Below are 20539 nucleotides of genomic sequence, written 5' to 3' on the forward strand. Positions count from 1 at the left end.
AGTACATGGTACGTCCTGACCATAGTACTGTTCAGCACTACGTATCTTCTGCAACGTAAACATACGAGTAAACATACAGTATTAATGAAGACCACCCATACCTTGATATTGGCAGTAAAAATCAGAATCCTGACAGCTACTCTGAGGCCATCCCACCAGGAGATTTCCCCAAGACTTCCTACTCTGTCACTGCCAATTAGCATAATCTCATTGCAGTGGATAAGTCCTGTATGGAAAGCGGAGGAACAGGTGCCACGAATGGTCTGGTTTACTATGACTCACACGCTCAGTTTGTCTTCAGTTTGTTTAAAGCTAAGAGACCCATGATGGCAAAATAGCTACCTCATGCTTACAAGCTGCTCCTTTTTGTCAAGCCAAAGAATCTCAGAGAGACTTAGTTATTATAATCTAATCCAACTAGTCACTTTTGCTGGACTACCCCGCTGCTGTCAAGGTGCCAGGGAGAGCGAGAGGGCTTTTCCGTCTGCACCTCCTCCCTCCTTCCCTCCTTGCTAGAGCCGAAGTGGACACAGCTCCAGTCGAGGAGAGGAGAAGAATTCGGAATCAGAAGGAAATCTCTGGGGTCTGGGCCTAGCACACACACACACAGCAGCCCCAAAGTGTCAGCATGGGGGCGTCCTATGGCAAGAAAGTAAGTACGCTTTTGTAATTTTTGTTAAGCAGTTTAGGTAACTGGGTGAGTGTTGAGTGGATGACACAGGCCATGGCTTGTTTTGAACATGACATGCGTCTTAAGAGACTGTTATATCAGAATCATCACCAATCATTCAAAGCACTGCTGATGGGTCTTTAAACCATTTCAATATGTACAGTAGTACCTTTTAAAATACAATTATTTATGTGTTTTCCAGAAGGTATACTTACTTGCGAATGCACATTTAAGAAAGATTTAAAGTTATTTTGTTATATAAGTCCAAATTCATGCTTTTAAATGAGCACTTGTTTAAAAATGTCTTAAATAACTGTTGATTTCATTATATGGACTTGAATCCAGGACACATTCGGTTGACTCTTTACATCATATACTTTATACAATTTTATACCTTATATACAATTCAAAAAAGCAAACTGCACTAGTTTCCACAAGTTTCGGATTAACCCAAAGCCGATTGTTGGTGTTTTGAATGCTTGGGCATTATCCAGTGAGGTATTGGAGTAGTAACACTGACAAATATTTGAGCTATGGGGAGGACTGCATGCTGGGAAGGTGTGGATGGAGGGTGTGGTGGTGACTGAAGTTGACTCATTGCTCAGTTCTGCTAGTGACAGCTGACAGCTGCTGTAGAGAGGGTTAAAAGAGGATTATAGGATACAGGAACCTCTTCTGATTACCTATGTCTGAGCTATTTGCTTGTACAATCAAATGTCAGATTTATCAGAGTGAGGAGTCAGAATTAAATAAAGCTTTCATACACTTCATGGATCAAACATGTGAAAACAGTTACAGGTGTATTGTGTCTGTGGCTGTTTCTTAATCTTAGGCCAATTTTATGTTAACAAGATTTACTGTATTCATTCATTTATTTATTTAAAAGGGACTTTATCAATACAATTAACTGTATAATTAAGTATCCGAGCTACTTTCCATTTTCCATATTTGAAATAATCAATTGAGAGTTAATTAATAATAAACTGTTTCAATATTTTATGTGAAAATTCATAGATTATTTTAATATACAGCACTTGTTTACTATAGTATGTATACAGCAGTGTCACTGAGCTTGAGATGAAACATGAAGCGTTATGTGTAGAGGAATAAAAAAAGGTAAATATCCCTTTGCAGACAGTATTTTATCGTGTATCATTTACAGTAATTAAAGTCAAATTTAAAGTAATTTGATCTCATTTAAATGAAATGAAAATACTGTGATAGTGTGAGATGTGGTGGACATGACATTGGTGAAAATGTTCATAACTTTCAGAAATGTATCATAATAATAATAATAATAATACTAAACTGACAGATTCAGATTAAGAAGTTTATTGTCTAAATGTCAAAAAGCTTCCCACGTAAAAGTGTGTCAATGTCCATGCAAATTGCTCTCCGGGACAAATTAAAGTCCCACATGTAAATTGGTGCCAGACCACATCAGCATCCTGTAATTGCTCAAAATATACATTTGTGGCCAAAGATTTTGACAGTGACATATATTTTGTGTTTCGCAAAGTTTGCTGCTTCAGTATTTGTAGATTATTTTTCCACATGTGTCTATGGTACACTGAAAAACAATGATATGCATCCTAAGTTTTAAAGGCTTTTATTGTAAAAAAATAAATAAATAATAATAATAAAAAAATAAATAAAAATAATACTATATATATATATATATATATATATATATATATATATATAGTCAATATATAGTCAATATTTGCAGTGTTGACCCTTGTTCTTCATAACCTCTGCAATCCGCTCTGGCATGCTGGTTATTAGCTTCTGGGCCAAATCCTGACTGAAGGCAATCCATTCTTGCCTTTTTAGTTCTCGGAGTTGATCAGAATTTGTGGGCTTGTGCTTGTCCACTCACCTTTTGAGGACTGACCACAGGTTCTTTATGGGATTGAGATCTGGGGCTTGCCTGGCCATGGATCAAAAATTTCAATGTAATGAAAATTAAATCTTCGAGCCACTTTTTTTTTAATCACTATTGCTTTGCGGAAAAATGCACGGATTATCACCAAATTGCTCATGGACTGTTGGAAGAAGTCGCTCTTGCAAGGTGTTTTGATACCTTTCTTTATTCCTGGCATTGCTTTTGGGCGGAATTATGAGAGAGCCCACTCCCTTGGTTGAAAAGCAATCCCACACATGGATGGTCTCAGGATGCATCACTGTTGGAACAACACAGGACTCATGGTAACGTTCACCTTTTCTTCTCCAAACAATCAATTTTCCAGATGTCGCAAAAAGTTGGAAAGGAGCTTCATCAGAGAAAATTACTTTGTACCAGTCTTCTGTCCAATCCTTGTACTTCCTGCAGAATTTCAGTCTGTCCTTGACATTTTTCTTGGAGAGAAGTGGCTTCTTTGCTGCCCTTCTTGACACCAGGGCATTGTCCAAAAGTTTTCTCCTCACTGTGCATTCAGATGCGCTCACACCAATCTGCTGCCATTCCTGAGCAAGCTCTGCACTGCTGGAGACACGATTCTGTAGCTCACTCCTCAGGAGGAGACAGTCCTGGCGCTTGCTGGACATCCTGAAGACTCCTTCACTCCAGTCAAACCTTCTCTCCTTGGAGTTCTTGATGATCTGGTAAATGGTTCTTTCAGGCGCAATATTCTTTGTAGCAATTTCCTTACATGTGAGAACATTTCTTTGGCGGTAACCACTGCTAACAAGAACACAATGATTGGAAGCGCTTTTTCTTGCAAGATTTTTTTGGTGATTATTTAAAATGCATCTGATCACTCTATACAATCTAGAAACAATGTGAATCAACACAACAACAGCTTTAGCTGCAAACTTTGCAAAACACAACATTTATGTCACGGCCAAAAAGTTTTGGCCATGACTGTAGACTTATTTTCAGGTTCACATCCACCTCATTCTGTTCAACATGGTGGATCATATCCTACATTAAAACTTATATTTGGAGTAAAATATGAACAAGGACACCCCTTGAACAGTTATTGGAATGTGAGTTCTTCAGTGTTGTCTAAGATGCAGCACAGAAAGCAGTGTTCGGCGAGAGAGGTCAAAATGTCAGCTTGTCAGAGCTGTAATTTCATCCTCTCTGCCAGCTTCCGGGCCACTTGGTATGAGCTGAATACCTCGACTGGACCCCACGATTATAGACCCTCTGATCACAAGACCCCTCTTTCACTTTTTCAGATTGGCTGATGAACTGAGGCCTAACTGTAAAGGGAAATCATGCAAACATTTGTGATTATTAATACAACCTAATGCAGTGCCATGCTCTGCTTTGTTGTGTCTGGTTAACTCAGTTGTTTTCATCAAAAACTTTTTCAAAAATCATTTTTTCTCCATGTTCATCCTGTTACAAGCTTTATTCCACTGGAGCGTGTGTTTCCGCTATGGCATTTCATGCATGGGTGAGATGAGACGCACCTGCACAAAGCTCACTCAATCAGGAGTGAATATGGAAAGATTGGATTCTATCCAAGCCAGTGAAATCTCTGCTAACCTTGGCAGTGTTTGTAATAGCATACTACCACACTACTAGCCCAGGCATTTCTGTCTGTGCAAACGTATTTGTATTTATGTATGGAAAACTTGGTTTACCTATATAAGTTGCCAAAACATACATATGGTGTACAACAAATATAATGCATACTAGATTATCATATTTGCTCCTAAATTATAATACATAACAACAAAGCTGATCTAGGATCAGGACTAATGCAGCTATGTCAGCCAACTCCTGAGCAGAGCACTTGCATGTGATTGCCTTGCTGCTAAATGGGATGTCAAGTTGTGCTAATGCCTCCTGTGCCAGAGACCTACCGAGGAAGATTAGACCAATCAGGCAAAATCCTTTCTAAATGATCCAAGAGTCGAGCTAAAAATAAGTGCACGCTCTGGGAAGGAATTTAACTCTGAAAGAGCAGGTGTTTATGCTCTACATGGGCAGTTCCTGATTCCTAGAAAGGTTATCGGAGACAGCACCGATCTCTGATGCAGTTAAAATGTTATTTACTGTTATTATAATCAACAGACTGATGTAGTATTATATTTTTATGTCATTTTTGTTTGCGTGTGGTGATGTTGGACTGACATCTAGTGGTGTGGATGAAGCACAAAAGTACGAAGGTTTTCAGTTACCACTACCATTGTAGAAATGCCCTACAAATATTGTATATTCGTCACCCTGATTCATTTATTCCACATATAATAGAGAATATAATGCGACCCTGAGGTGACCCACTTTACAAATTGCTTTTTAGGCTAATGATATGAGCGTAGTCTTGGAATCTTACATAGTGCATCTATAATTATTATTTTTATATTATATTATGCTATATTATATATTAATTTATGACATGTTTCTCAAAAATTATTGTGCAGTATGCTTTGCTATAGGACAGATTGAAATGTTTTGTTATAAATGAAATGCCACTGATATAACTTTTTATTTTTTTATTATTTGTTTTTGTTGAGTGACACTGTGGTTATTTATCGTATTAGGCTATTATACTCCCAATATGAGTTTTCATTAATAATAGAAAGCATTAATATTAGCTTTTTGCTTCATTTAATGTTAACTGTATTAAATTTGTGTTTTCATTTGAACTATGCTGAAATAATACAGAGTTTGGCTTAGCTTTTGATTGGATGATGTCAGACATTGAATGTGTACGAGAAAAAGTGGGTCAGATTCAGAGTAAGATGGTGTCCAGACCAGAATGTATAAGAACCCTGGAGACGAGTAACTAAACCTTCAGCCTGGGCAACAAATGAGTCTCTGATCAATGGACTTTAAACATGACTCTTAAAGCAGAAATCCTTTTCTCCTTCTCTCTCTCTCTCTCTCTCTCTCTCTCTCTCTCTCTGTCTCTCTCTTTCAGCCTTAGTACGGGTCTCATTTCACTCCATTAAAAGAAAAAAAAACTCTCGGAAATAAGAAACAACACTTCAATTTGAAGGCTAAATTGTGGGCTGTAGGTAGAGATAGAGGTTAATCTGAGACTCTGGAATGTTGAAGTTACAGAATGACTGCTTGGATGTTTCCTTTTACACTAGACATTTTGTTTCACTAAATTAGACTTAATCTTCCACTGTTTATAAAATGTAAAAATCACTGAGGATATGAATAACCAAGAATTATTTTTTGTAAAAAAAAAAAAAAATCATATAAAAATCATGATTCATACAATAGAGTCCATTGATCACAGATTCTGTTCTTCTCTACTTTCAGTGTATCTGTTAAACTAGGTCAAATGAAGTAATTTTTACAAATAAGAAAAAAAGTGAGGGACAAGGTTCACCACTCTTCATAAAACCTGAGAATGAGTTTTGTCATCCTATTAAACAAGAGGAATGCATAAGGTCCCAGGAACTGGAAGTTGTTTAAATTGACAGGAAATAAGAAGAAGGAAGAATATGACACATGAGCACCAAAATTTAATTAAAATTAAAGTTAGAACGAGATCTAGAACAAGCTAGAACAATTCAATTTTGTGTAACACCGTTAACATGCAATATGAGAAATTGCACGATCTATACAACATCTGGTTTATGAATGTGTTTTTTTTTCAGCGATTCCAAAAAAAAAAAAAAAAAAAAAAAAAAAAAAATATATATATATATATATATATATATATATATATATATATATATATATATATATATATATGATAAAACTGTATTATTAATTAATTTAAAATAAAAACTGTTGTAAGTTATTGTTATTAAATATTTCATACTTCGTACTGATAATAAGCATGTGTGCCCTATTATATTCAGATGCATCTCTAACTATTTTACCTCAAATCAGTTTTCACTTTCAATATTTTTGGTTTGGCCTTTAATATTAGCCCTAATCTTCTATAGGAGACTTACATCTGTCCCACTGCAGCTGATCAACCGTTGATCAAAATCTGCACATGACTGCATGCAGGATTCAAATGAAGTTAATAAAGTTAATAAAATCCCTAGAGATTTGTAATTTGTAAACTGAAACAGTTGTGACTCATTGAGAAATTAAATAGCAGAGCTGATGCACAGCATGCAGCTGATTTGCTTTTGGCATATGAAATAAGATATATTTCTCCAAAAATATCTGATGACACACGGTGCAGGTTATATATATATATATATATTAATTTTTGGCATGACATAAACTGAGCATGTGAGGATATGTACTGATTTATTTGTAGGACTGTGTTCCCCACCAGGTGGCACAATCAGCCCAACCCTGAAAATGCCTTTGACTACTATCTGCATATGATATACTGGAAAAAGACTTTTTGTTTAAAAACTGTGGTCTACTATAAAACAATTTTGTGTAACAACATAAGGCCAATATATAAGGTTTGAATACATAAGGTGCTAATTTTATAAATGGCTGAAGGGCAAAACTTTTATTCCCGTTACATGCTGTATTTCAGTGAAACATATTTCACATATATGTGGCCAAGAAATCACCACGCCTGATGATCAAGTGAGAGAAAAAATCCATTCTAAATCCACAGATGAGCAGGCTGTATTAACAGCTGTTAATCTACTGCTAATATTCACTGATTTCCAGTCGAACAGTGCATTTCAAGTGAGGCTGTAGCCTGGATTAGAGTTTTGCAAAGCTACAAAGATGTACTCCTTTTTAAAAATGGTTTCTTTTCAGCATATTTGGATGAAAGAGTTGTTTACTCACAGATGAATTTAGAGATGCAAATTCTCTGCAAATGTTTTAAAAGTCCAACAACAGTCTTACCTGATACCCTGCATGTCTGATTTGGTGAGCGAGTGGCATTTGATGTTGGTTTTTCACAAAGATGTGCACACACTTTACTACACACACATTCACTTCTTTAATAGAATGGCCCCAAGCAGCCCAAGATTTATTACAATTTCCACCTACTTTCATCTCAACAGGATACCAGAAGATGGACTCTGATCTTGTATAGTTTACAAGGTATTAGCTGCCAGTAAAACACATAATGGCCATAAGGGGAAGGGGAACCTTTTTAACTAATCCTTTATGGATCCTGAAATGTCTGTTTAATTGCAACATTTAGATTCAGATTCATGCACAGGCATTGGAGCAAGACCACTGAAATCTGCAGAACTGTGCCGCACGTGGTAATCAGAATGATCAAATATATTTTATGGTAGATAAAAACATTGCATTTCAGTTTTTGTCCGGGTGCCGCAACAGTTTCCTGCAGAAGACTGGAGCGTTGATCCGTGCCCATGTTCTCTAGTAGGTTCCATGGATAATTAGCAGTCTGCCTCTTCCCTCTGTGGTCTCTGCTAATTGTTTGTGTTGTCTAGGAAACCTGAGAACCCCTCAGCTTGAAACCGGAGCGGCAAAGCAGGGCCAAAATCTATTAAAAACACCCTTTTTGTTTGTGACTTATGCGTGAGGATGCAATATCACTTTCCAGTACGTTGGTACAGCGGCGCGTTTAGAACAGCGTAAATAAAACATGAGAGATCAGAACGGGCCACAAGCAGAAAGGTCAAACGATCACTTCGGCCAGTAACTGGAAACTACAGGTGAGGCGCCGTGGCATCCAGCCCATCTTGGAGGACAATGGTGCATTCTAGAGGAGGTCACGCTCGGCTCTCCTCAAGGTTTAGTGATGCCAGATTGCTTTGGCTTTGGCCTATATTCTGTCCCTTGTGATAGACGAGAGGACAACTTTGATTTCTGAGAGCTTGTTGTTCTTCTATGCAGTACTACATTATATTACACTGGGTGAAACTATAGTACTGTACCATATATAAACTTACGCATAATATGCTTCATTATGTTATTCATTAAAAAAAATCCAACCAAATTTATGGTAAAATTAAAGTAAAACTCTAGTTAGTAATGTTTTAATGTAGTATTACACTGCACATTTTACATAATCCAAATATACTTTTTGATTACTTTTAGATGACTTTTGACTTAACTTGTACATCACATTGATTTAAATATGGATAATCTTGTACCATATTGATATAAATAAATACAAAGAGTAATAGAATATATTCAATTGTTATTATCAACATGAAGTGTATTGTAGTGTTTCTGAACCCGAACCCGACAAATTAAAGAGTCGATCAAGACTGTGGTTGAAACACAAGCCGAATTCGTCAGAAAGACAACAGGAAGTCATAAATCATTACGTGCCACAAGTCCGAAGTAAGATAACCAACCAACCAACTCTTTCACAGAACAGCTTTCAACATTAACACCACTAGAACAATTATTGACAATTTCAATTCAGAGAAGAGATTGTCAAATTTGGGGCAAATAATTGAGATGCAACACCGGACATCACATGTAAACCCATGAGAGCAGAACCAGACTAAAATTCCTAAGGGGACCTCTTAACCTCTGGTCTCCACAGAAATCTTTATGTCAGAGAATGGCACAGAAACTGTCTTTTCTAGATATAAATGGAGCAAAATGAACTCAAAATGACTTATAAATGAACAGTGTTGGGAAGGTTACTTTGGAAATGTAATAGGTTACAGATTACAAGTTACCCTATTTAAAATGTAATAGTAGTGTAACTTTTTTAATTACTTTAATAAAGTAATGTAACTAATTACTTTTGAGTACATTTTGATTACTTTTATAAATTTCTAATGAATGTTAATTTTCAACTGTTAATCATCTTCAACCATTTTACACCATGCAGGTTTAACCTTACAGTAGTGCTCAATACTGTCAGACTTTCACCATCCTTCATCACCTGAATTAAGATGATCACATTTGAACACATCCACCACACAATCAGACTTTAGTACTGCCTTTAACTTTGAGATTGATCTGAAGTTCAAAGCAGATTTAAAATCAAAAGAAATAGTTTATAGATACTGTTTTTGAAACCAAATCTTTGCATAACTACAGGCATCTAACTGCATCTAACAATGGTTTGGGGAAAAATAGTTAATAAAAAAAATAAAAGCATATACATCAACTCAAATACGGTTATCTAATAAGCATGTGTCCTATTTTGTGTACTAAACTCCTGAAACATTGGTGTCTTTCTGAAACACCGCTGTCTCTTTGTATATGATATGATATGATATCAATATCAAAATAAGTAAAAAATGCTCAAGAAGTGACTATTCTAGAGATTAATTTCCATGAGGGGCGGACTGGGAAAAAAATAGGCTGGGAAATCTCACACTCATACACCCACAACCCATTCTGAAACATGGACAACCCTATTTTTTTTTTTGGACCTGACATGAAAAAGATTTGAATCCTTAGGTTGGGGGACTTGCAAAGTAATTAAGAGTTCTCTACTGAACTGCACCTTCACTTCCATTATCCATCCATCTCTCTCATGACTTTAATACTGAAGATTTTTATTTGACTTTTACCATGTTTTGTAAGTGCAATTTTGTTTTTTTGGCAAATGAATTACCACTTGTATTTATTTTTACTACAAATTCCATAGTTAAACCACGGTTAGTGCCATACCATAGGCTACATTAATTTTCCTAAGGGTTGTGTTTTTGTATGCACTAGCTCCCCCTAAACCTATGATAAAATATGATGATTTGTCTGCTAACTTACTACTGTAACATTACAAAAGATAATAATGACGTCGTTTATACAGTATTTTGAGTGATTGCGAGCAATGTGCTGCTTCTGCTTGACTAAGTAAACAAAGACAAAACTACATTAGCATATTTACAGATGAAACTGACCTGCACCTGAAACCCTGAACAGAAGAGTCGCTTCTCTGCTCCAGCTGTGCGCTTACACAGTTCACTCCGGTCTCTCTCTCTCTCGCATTGATTACTCGGAGTCTGATCCAAACCGTTCGGCGGAGGCGCGGAGAGCGCGCGAGCCCAACCATTGCCAGTCACGACTAACCGATTCATGATTTATTAGAGATTTAATTATCGAATGGCGGATTCGGAAATAATCGCTTTAGTATATTCGGCCTGCAATTATACAATATCAATATTAAAGTAGAAGGCCAAATCGTCTGCCAGGCCACCGGGAATAGTCCCGGTTCTCCCGATGTCCAGTCAGCGCCTGATTTCCACAGACACGCAGAATGTGCAGGATTCATATTCAGTCTTTTTGCGGATTAATGTTCACAGACATCAGTCCATATCGGGTTTTGATTCAAGTGTACTGACCTAATTTTGATTTATTCGTCCAAAATGTGGCATATTGCGTCCGCGTTATAGGCTGAATTCCATTTTTATGACTGGATTCTACGAATGTGTTTTCCGCGTCTCGGAGATTATGGCCCATATGTTTTAGTGCAATTTGGGAAAGAAATAAGCTGTATGTGGATGTGTGTAAATATTCAAATGTAATCCTCTTTGTAATCGTTACAATTTTCATAAGTAACTGTAATTTAATTACTCATTTTTTCTTAGTAACTGTAACTGATTACTGTTACATTTATTTTGTAATTAAATTACGTAACGCCGTTACATGTAACTAGTTACTCCCCAACACTGTAAATGAATATAAGTCCATCGCTTAACTCCATATTCATTTATATGTAACCCACACATTTGACTATCATGTTATAATCAATTATTGTGTATGTATTTTAATAACTACTGGATCGCTTAAGGATTCATATTCATATTTAGTATGTTTGTGCTTGAATCTGCTTGCTTGAAATGTTTCCGACTATCAGTTATTCGTCAAATGTATCATAATCTTGTCATAGGAATCATGTCCAAAATTATACCCTGCAAGAGCGGGAAAATAGATAAGATAACATATGATTTATGATACCCCGAGCCAAGACAATATCTAACTGGTCAAGACAACATTTGAGGTGTGGCCAACAGGCCAGTTTAAATACTCAGGACACCATAAAATTCTGCTTTTAGTTTTTAGCTTTGCTTCTTAGCTTTAGCTTTTAGTCATCACTGTTCTTTGAGCGCGGTTCCAGCGTGCTTCGGCCTGCAAGCCTGCTGCTACTTAGCCACGATGAGAAGGAACACCACATAGTCTCGTCAAACTTTACTTCTTTTTTTTTCCGTTTGAGAGTTTCGTGTTCTGAGTTAAGTTTTGTAACGTCGTGTCTCAGAGTCTGACCTCGAGTGCCTGTTCAACTTCAACCAGCCCACACAACTCCGCGTCTTCAGCCAACGCCCAACCACGGGCTTCCCAAGACGTCACTTCAACGACTACTGAACTTCCAGCCAATCAGCGACATCGGGAAACCCCCGTTCAATGACATCAAAGGGAGCCCCCTTTACACAGGAGTGGCAAGTAACTTCTCCAGACATTTGTACTGCTGTATCTAATATAATTTTAACCTCATTGAGGAACTCAGTGCGAGGGCTAATTATGTGATTGATGGTTGTTCATGTCTATGAAATTTCACGTATTGCTGTAAACTTGGGACTTCACATTTTCATTCTCTTAAACTCATCCTTCCCTAACTTTCGATCTTCCTGCAACTTGTGTGAATATGTGAGTGCGTGTGTTTATGTGTTAGATTTATCTAATAAAGCCTTATTCATATTGAAAAGAGAAGTATCTTGTGTTTTGTGCTTACATGTTAATGTCTTAAACTACTGATCTTGTGTTTTCACTATACTTTGGATATTAATATCCAGCGCAGATTTGATGTTAAACGGCTCGTTCAGTGAATCGCAGGGCGTCTCAGTGATCAACCGTGAAACAGTGATTCTGTTCAAATTCCCTTTAAAATCTTAAATGATTCCCTTTGAGCTAAATTGACCTGTTTCCCTTACAGTATTAAACCTTACATTATGTCACAGTTTCTTAAACTGGTGTTCGTGAAGAACTGCAGGGGGGTTGGTGAGTTTAATGAAAACCTTTTTTATTTTTTTTAATGTAAATAAGAAATGTTAAATGTGAATTTGTGCATTTTAAAGCATATGAAAGATAAAAGATTTCCTAAGACAAAGCAATACATGCTTAAATAACCTACTGAGAGATAATTCAAATAAAATGTATGTGTTCATCAGTAGTTGATGCAATGTTAAAATACTTGTTAAACCTGAATATTTTATTTTGTATTTTTTATTTTTTTTTTGTAAAAAAAACAGTTGTCAAATGCCGTATAGCCACCTGACTAGTGACTGGTCTTTGAGTCAATGTCCACAAAACTGCGAGACTTTATGATTGTATGAACTGTATGTGATATTGTAAAGGCTATTTTGAAAGAATATTTAAAAAATGTAAAAGACGATTGGGGAGAATCAATAAATTGTAAATAAAACTGCTATTGTGTGAATCATAAACGTGCACATACGTTTAATATTCATTCTACAGTATATTGCACTAATCTGTACAGTGTACATTTACGTCAGACTAGTTCACAGGTCCAGCTAACACCCAGCGGGAACGTTGACATCCATTTGATGTCATATATTAGATTATATATTCTTGATTATGATGCTGTAACATCATTTTCAATTCAGTTTGGACGGCAGCTTCTTCCAGTGCTAATTGGATGAAAATAGGAAGTTGCTCCCACACTGAAATTGCTGAGTTAGATGTGTTCCTAGGTCAACATATTTTGTTGACCCTGGAACAACATTTAACTCCAAAAATATATTCTTGACCATTTCCCTACACCTAAACCTAACCCTAACCACGAATAATCCCTAAAATCAGAGGAAATGATAGATGAATGACACTGATGTACAAGCAACAAACAGTGATTTTAAGCATAAACTTCACAAAAACTATAAACTGGTTCTTCAAATCTGATTGGTTAATCACAATGTTGTTCCAGGGACAACAAAGATGTTGTCCCAGGAACATGTCTCACTTGGCAAAATCAGGTTCTGCATGTATGCACAGGTTAGTGTGTTTGACATTCAGTTTACATCAAGTCAACGTCATGTTGAGTTTTTGACAGCAATTTGATGTTATTTTAATGTCTGTTCAACATCAGTTGCCCACTGGGTAGACTGTAAACTATTGGGCGGTGTTTCTATCTTAAAGGTGGTTGGCGCATTAGATAAAAGGTGGGACTTCTATTCCTATAGCTTTCAAATAATTCTAATCATTACCATATACTCACTCCTATAATGTCTTATTTTATATACTACTGTATATGCTGTTTTGTTTATTCACGGTTCTAGAGATGGTGTGTATTGTTTGGCATTTAATTGGTTTATTTCTGCCTGTATTGTCTGAATAATCACTGCCACACTGACACATATTGACTGACTTAAGAAACATTTCACCACAGAATGAAGATATATGAAGCCCAGTTCCACAGCTTAATGGACTGAGGGCCATTCCATAATTAAGGGAGAGCATTCAGTGCTGAATAAATCCAATTCAGACCTCCTTCATACTATTAAACACCACTCTACCATTCATGGAACGCTGCACCAAATATGGATTGACTCTTAGTGAGCATAAGCTTATTTCAACCTGATTCCAATGTTACTTGAGGAGGCTTTGCATCTCTCTAAGTAAGTCTTTGTTGATTATAATACTATTTAAAACCTCTCTCCCAATGAGAGGATACAAATCCCCTTTAAATACAAGCAAATTAATTACACCGCATTAAAGCTTCCTTTTTATGTCAGGCCTGAGGGCTCATTCAGAGGAAAATGACATTCATATTTGTGCAGGTGAACAAAAATCCACTGTTGGTTTTGTTTGCAAAGGGTGTGAAAGGAACAGTTAATATAAATTATTGCACACACAGGATTTTCATTCTAGGTTGTAAATGGTGTGTGTGTGTGTAAGGCTGAAATTAAAGAGATTTCTTCCTTCCTCCCCATGTCTTTACTGAGAACGATGAGACAGTGAGGCTCTTGTGAAGACACCAAGCCTGAGCAGGCCTCTCCTAGCAACTGCCTCAACAATATTCATTCATTCAGCCTGAGTGTTCTGCTTTGAATAAAGCTCAGAAAAGAGCCAGAGTCCTCATGCATTAATTTGTAACTGCATGCTGTAGAAAAGCTGGGTGATGTGAGGTCCACTTAAAAGAAGAGAGGTTTTGTGCTCCCAGGGCTGAATCTCCTAACTTTTACATTTGAGACCAAGTGGTTTCATGCACATTGAGTGTAAATACTGGGGTTAGATGTGAAAACTGTTTGACTTGAAAGCAGTGATTATTCAGTGGAAATGTTGTGGAACAGCTTTAGATTGCACATTCTAAAAATCCTATTTTGTGTTCTACAAAAGGAAGCAATTCATATAGGTTTGGAACAGCACAAGGATGAGTTATGGGTAAGGTCAGGACCAGGTTTGGTGGTGTGGATAGGTTTAAGGGTGGGTTAAGTTGTAAGGGACAGGTCAACAGTGTAATTATAAATGTATTACAGAACTTCATTACAGTTGTAGTTACATGCATGCATTTTTAAGTACATTGCACCAAGTGATTAATTTAAATGTAACTAGTAGTTAACAAGTTCAAGGGGAAGTCGTGGCCTAATGGTTAGAGAGTCGGACTCCCAATCGAAAGGTTGTGAGTTCGAGTCCCGGGCTGGCAGGAATTGTGGGTGGGGGGAGTGCATGTACAGTTCTCTCTCCACCTTCAATACCATGACTTAGGTGCCCTTGAGCAAGGCATCGAACCCCCAACTGCTCCCCGGGCGCTGCAGCATAAATGGCTGCCCACTGCTCCGGGTGTATGCTCACAGAGTGTGTGTGTGTGTTCACTGCTCTGTGTGTGTGTGCATTTCGGATGGGTTAAATGCAGAGCACAAATTCTGAGTATGGGTCACCATACTTGGCTGAATGTCACGTCACAATAAGAAGTTTGTTTGCTCATCCTAAGAGCCTTCATTTTGTAGAGCATAGAATGCTTCTCCTTGCAAGCATTGCACAGCAAGAAATAGAACAGCTGGCTTCATGTTACAGTGACAGAAGCATATTTAATGTGCCTCTACCTATGCAGCATTCGTGACCACTGAAGACTCTCATAATACATCCTAAATCAATTGGAGGAAAGTGCGAGCAGACAGAGAGTCAGTAATGCTGTGATTAATGAGATTGATGTGAATATTTGTAAGCTGATAAGCCTCTTTTTCTCTCTCTTCTCTCTGTCTTTCTCTCACACAGCAGAAGACATACAACATTAAGCAGCAGAGTGTGAAAAACGGAAAGCACCTGAATGGAGTGGGTAAGTCTACACTTATGCATCCTTGAGAACAATGAAAGCCACCCAACAACCCTGCAGAGGAACAATGCAATGTTGCCAAGGTTCCTTCTGTTCCATCCGAATGTCTTTAACCTTGTTTTTTGACACATCATGACTGGGTCAAAAAAGAATCCCGAAGTTACATATAAAGGCCTTTAAACTTGTCATGTGCCACTGAACCTAAACTTGTCATGTGCCACTGAACCTAAGAAGAATTAAAATATGAAATGTTCATCATTTGAAAAACATTCTGTTTTTGAAAGGAATGCAAAGTTTAGTTGTTTGGCAGGACACTTCAAACTTGCTGTATTAATATACAGTAGAGCAGCGATCAAGTCAAGTCAAATTTACCTGTTTAGCGCTTTTCACAATACTCATTGTTTCAAAGCAGCATTGCAGAAAATCATGATATCATTGTATAGAATATCTTAATACAAATATGCCTTATAGTTGAATTTAGCAGATTAGAGGTGAGTGATAAAATAGTTTACATTTAGTGATTCAAGCAATCAAGCAGTTGAGATATGCTATATAGTATATATCACCCGACCTACACAAGTATACTGAGTCTATGCAGATATAGTTGGAGATAGTTATATATGCAAAATTGTATAAGAGCTTGGCGATTATATAATTACATTTTGCAAAGAAAAAGTAAAATAAATACTGGTTTAATATGTTGTAACACTTTATGGCAAATAAATAAATACATTTTTAAATAATGTTACACTGCTAAGATGAAGTTCCACATATCATTATATACAGTTTTGTTCATGTCATAGTGTCATTCTTGTCATATATAACCAACAAATACCAACAGATGCCCTATTTCAAGAGAGGAAAAAATATATATAATAATTCTGCGGATAAAGAAGTTCAGATGAGCCTGACCTAATGATAATGTCTAGAGATGTTGTTTTATTGTAGATGTAGACAATTATTTTAAATTGCTCAGTGTATGAATTTGTGAAGGATGCAAGCTTCTTGGTAGTCCAATGGTTAATGTGAGATTTAGCAGAAGAGCAAATAGAGGGCTTAAGCCCTCCACTAATCCTATCAGACTCCTGAGAAAGAGAGAGTGTGTGTATGTGAAAAAAATAAAGTTGGGAGGAGCAGGAGGGGTGTGGCTTTGATACCCAGTGGTCACATGACTGTTTACACTGTGAGAACAGAGGCATGTGGGTGAAGAACAGCAGAAACTCAGGGGAAACAGCCCTCACATAAACATGTAGGATATCTTACACACACATACACGCACACACAGGAAACAGCAGAATGGACCAGAGAGTTGAACACAGTTTTTATCCTCCTGAGGGCCAGCCCAGCAGACCCAGAGATGTGCTTGTTAAGTCAGGTAAGACAGAAACAACTGCTCAACTGCGGCTGAGATTACAGGATGCTGATATAATGTTATGCAGTGGAACTTTACCAGATTCAATGGTATTATTAGAATACCAATGATAAGAACATTTTCACTCTTAGAGTAGAATAAAATAATTTACATTTTATTTAAATAAGTTCCAACAGTGTGCATTGTAGTATTGCAATGCAATAACTCAATGACAGTGTAGAAGTTACATATGTATAATGTTTTTTTGAGAAGAATTTGCTGTAGCAAATAGAAGACTAGCTAAGAAGGCAAAGGAATGACACAAAAGACACTTGAACAAATCAGTGAGAAACAGGGAACCATGCTTGCTCTGGGCATAGTGCCCAACTTGTTTCTCGTGGCGTTTTGTTTTAAAGTAAGACAACAGACTCCAAAAACTCTTTGGTAGTGATTAGAAAGTCACCCTCTGTCATTTACTTTATGCACTTTTGTCAGCTGGTGATAAAGATGTAGTATTTTAATATTTCACAGGATAAATCAGTCCTTATATCTTAGTGACAAAGCAGGATCATCTTTCACAATTTCTTTTTTTGTAATGTTTTACCAGCAGTATCAAGCTGTGTGTTTGTTTTAGCCGAAAAGCACAAGGTCCAAAATGAATTTCTGCCTGATCATGATCGACACCAATAAACCATGCTTTGTGTATTTGAACAGTTATCTTAAATCATCCATCTCTGTATGCCCAGCTTTAAACAAACACACCTTTCACCAACATGTCTTGGAAGTCTATTAAGCAGTTTCTTTGTGAACTAAATCTTAAAGGTATACCTAAAAAAAAAAAAAAAATTATGTATACATATTATGTTATCTTTTTTATGTCAAACTATTGTATTCTATTCTATTAATCTAACATGAGTAAAATGACACTAAATAAATCAATAAATAAATAGCTAGCTATCACAGAAAAAAAAAATACACAAAGTTACAAGACTGCATGTTAAAAACTCTTTTTATTCATTCATCCAGACTACATTTAGATGCTTGAAATGGGTTATATTGTGTTATTGCCCATAGAGACTGCTGCTTTGCTTCTTGCTGGGCACCTTTATAATGCAAATCCCCTGTCTGAGAGCTGTGCCTAAATTTTATGGCTTGCCAAGGACCAGCATTCAGCGGGGATTATGGGAAATAGTGCTTCACTCCACACAGACACATACACACACAGTCATGGGAGAATGGGATCCCAGGGCATCCTCTGAGAATGCTAACATCGCCATGACAACTGTCAGCATTCTGTTTGTATACAATCCATTCTGGGAACAAACTTTTTATATAACAGAGGATTTTTTTGTATAAACAAAAATGGTCTTTGTAATGCTGAATACCTGGTAGTCAGTGGCATAATTCAGCGATGCAGAGGAATCTAAACTGTCCTACCTGATATGAAGTTAGCATGCTTTAGTTTTCCTTTCAAAAAGTGCCTTTACTTATTTATTTATTTACTTATTTATCCATTGATTTATTTGTTTTAAATAGGAAATACATTTTAATTTTAATTTGGATCCTTAAAGCACATTTAAAATATATGAATGTCATTTATCTGGTACTTTGTTTCTTTTCAAAGTAGAGACAAAAGGTGGTTTTTTTTTCACCATTAGTGGAAAATGTGCATAGATAATATATATATATATATATATATATATATATATATATATATATATATATATATATATATATATATATATATATAATTAAAGTATTAAAAATTAATAATTATAATTATATTAAATTAATAATAATATTTTTTGTACATTTTTTTATTTAATTAATTATTATTATTTGTCAATAAGAAGCACAGGGGCTTCATAATAAATACAAAAATAATAATAAATAAAGAATCTTAAAGTGTATTTGTCACTTATTTTATGTTTTTAAATATATAGCAGTGCAATCAAGATATTTTGAATGTGCCTTAAGTATCACTTCCTTTTAGGGCATATTAATTTATTACATTTTTACGTCCATTATATATCAAAATGTCACACTATAGTGTTGTATTACCATCTGATACCATCATTGAAGCATAGTTCTGTAAGGGTTAACATACCTTGTCCCTCAAAGCATATTAGCATACGTTCTATGTATAGGCCTACTGAATCACTTTCAGTTATGCTGAGTATATAAGGAAACACCTGCTGTAGTCCCACACAAACAGACACCAAACCAATCTAATTAACCTAACTCTTTATCATCTGCAGTTCTTGGAAATGCGCTCAGATCTGATCGGCAGAAACCCATGACTTCCCTGTCTGTGTAGCTCCTGGGTTTGTGGGGGATGCTGATAAATACATTATGCCCATAATAGAAGGATATTCACTTTCAGAGCAGACAACAGACCACCCTCTGCTGCTCTTCACCATGTTACTGATCTCTAATCGATGGGATCAAGGACAGTCTTACAGAACGCCAGATTGTGTAGCAATACAAAACGTACTGTGGCACTTGTGTGTGTGTGTGTATGTATTAGTACTTCTATCTCATATTGAATTCTATCTGTAAGCTCTGAACTAGCACACAAAATCTTTTGCATTTCATAACCATGACGCAACACTCTCTCTTGACATAATATTCATGTTGGCTACATGCTCACACAGTTTATTCAGTTAAAAGCAAGTAGACATTGCAACACATTCTTTTGTCATTACTAAAAGAGACTTTGCACACACAAACATGAAATAAACACTTTAACCCATGTCCACATATACTTAACTCTTATTTTCACAGACACACTTATATGTAGACCTGTGTTGAAATGATTTTTTTTTGTTGCAAAAATTATATAGATATTTCTATTATATAATACATTTTATTTTACATCTTCAAAAGACAATATATAAACTGTCAGACCCACTTGTTATGACACAATCTTTATCCAACCAGTGATCATGGATTCATTATCCTTATAAACATGTCATATAAACAGATTTCCTTTATATTTATTTTTCTGATAAATACTGCATTTCCATATGTTACATTTTGTTTATCTTTCAAAGAGCAACATCAAGGGAGTACAGTTGTATTTCTACCTAGATTTTCTGAATGTGGTGTTTTGCCCTGCAAAATTCACTGCGGGTGATTTTTCACTGTGGGCTACTGTGATAAGCAACACATTGCTAGGTGGTTTCTTGGGTTGTTAAGCATAAACATAAACAAACATAAACATGGTGTCATGGCCGTAGCCAGCTATGAGGTCACCGAGGTCCGGACCTCTGTAAATTTTTCATGTTCGAAAATTAAATTTGTTCTCTGATTGACTCATTTGCTACTAAACTCCTCATATGAATGCCTGCACGTATAATTCAGAATGCTTAGCGTCCATGGTATGAAAATAATCGCTGCGAGACGCTTCCGAAGTAAACGAGTCTACAGTGAGCGAGAGTGCGAGAC

At 36.3% G+C, this 20539-nt stretch overlaps 1 protein-coding gene across 3 annotated transcripts in view; it reads left to right on the top strand.

Annotated features, from left to right (window-relative positions):
• Nucleotides 1-372: 372 nt before the first annotated feature.
• si:ch211-236d3.4 (protein FAM107B) overlaps nt 373-20539 on the top strand; it is a 28953-nt gene continuing 8786 nt past the window's right edge. Inside the window, exons 1-2 of one of the 3 annotated variants that reach the window (XM_059537713.1) lie at nt 373-652; nt 15684-15744. In XM_059537713.1, the coding sequence (XP_059393696.1) occupies nt 629-652; nt 15684-15744 (85 nt within the window). In that variant the 5' untranslated portion in view covers nt 373-628. Of the gene's footprint in view, nt 653-15683; nt 15745-16927; nt 17117-20539 lie in introns of those variants that run through there. The other 2 variants (XM_059537714.1, XM_059537715.1) reach the window with 2 other exon arrangements.

This window comes from Carassius carassius, chromosome 44 (genome assembly GCF_963082965.1).
Source record: "Carassius carassius chromosome 44, fCarCar2.1, whole genome shotgun sequence".
In the NCBI taxonomy this organism is placed as follows: Eukaryota; Metazoa; Chordata; class Actinopteri; order Cypriniformes; family Cyprinidae; genus Carassius; species Carassius carassius.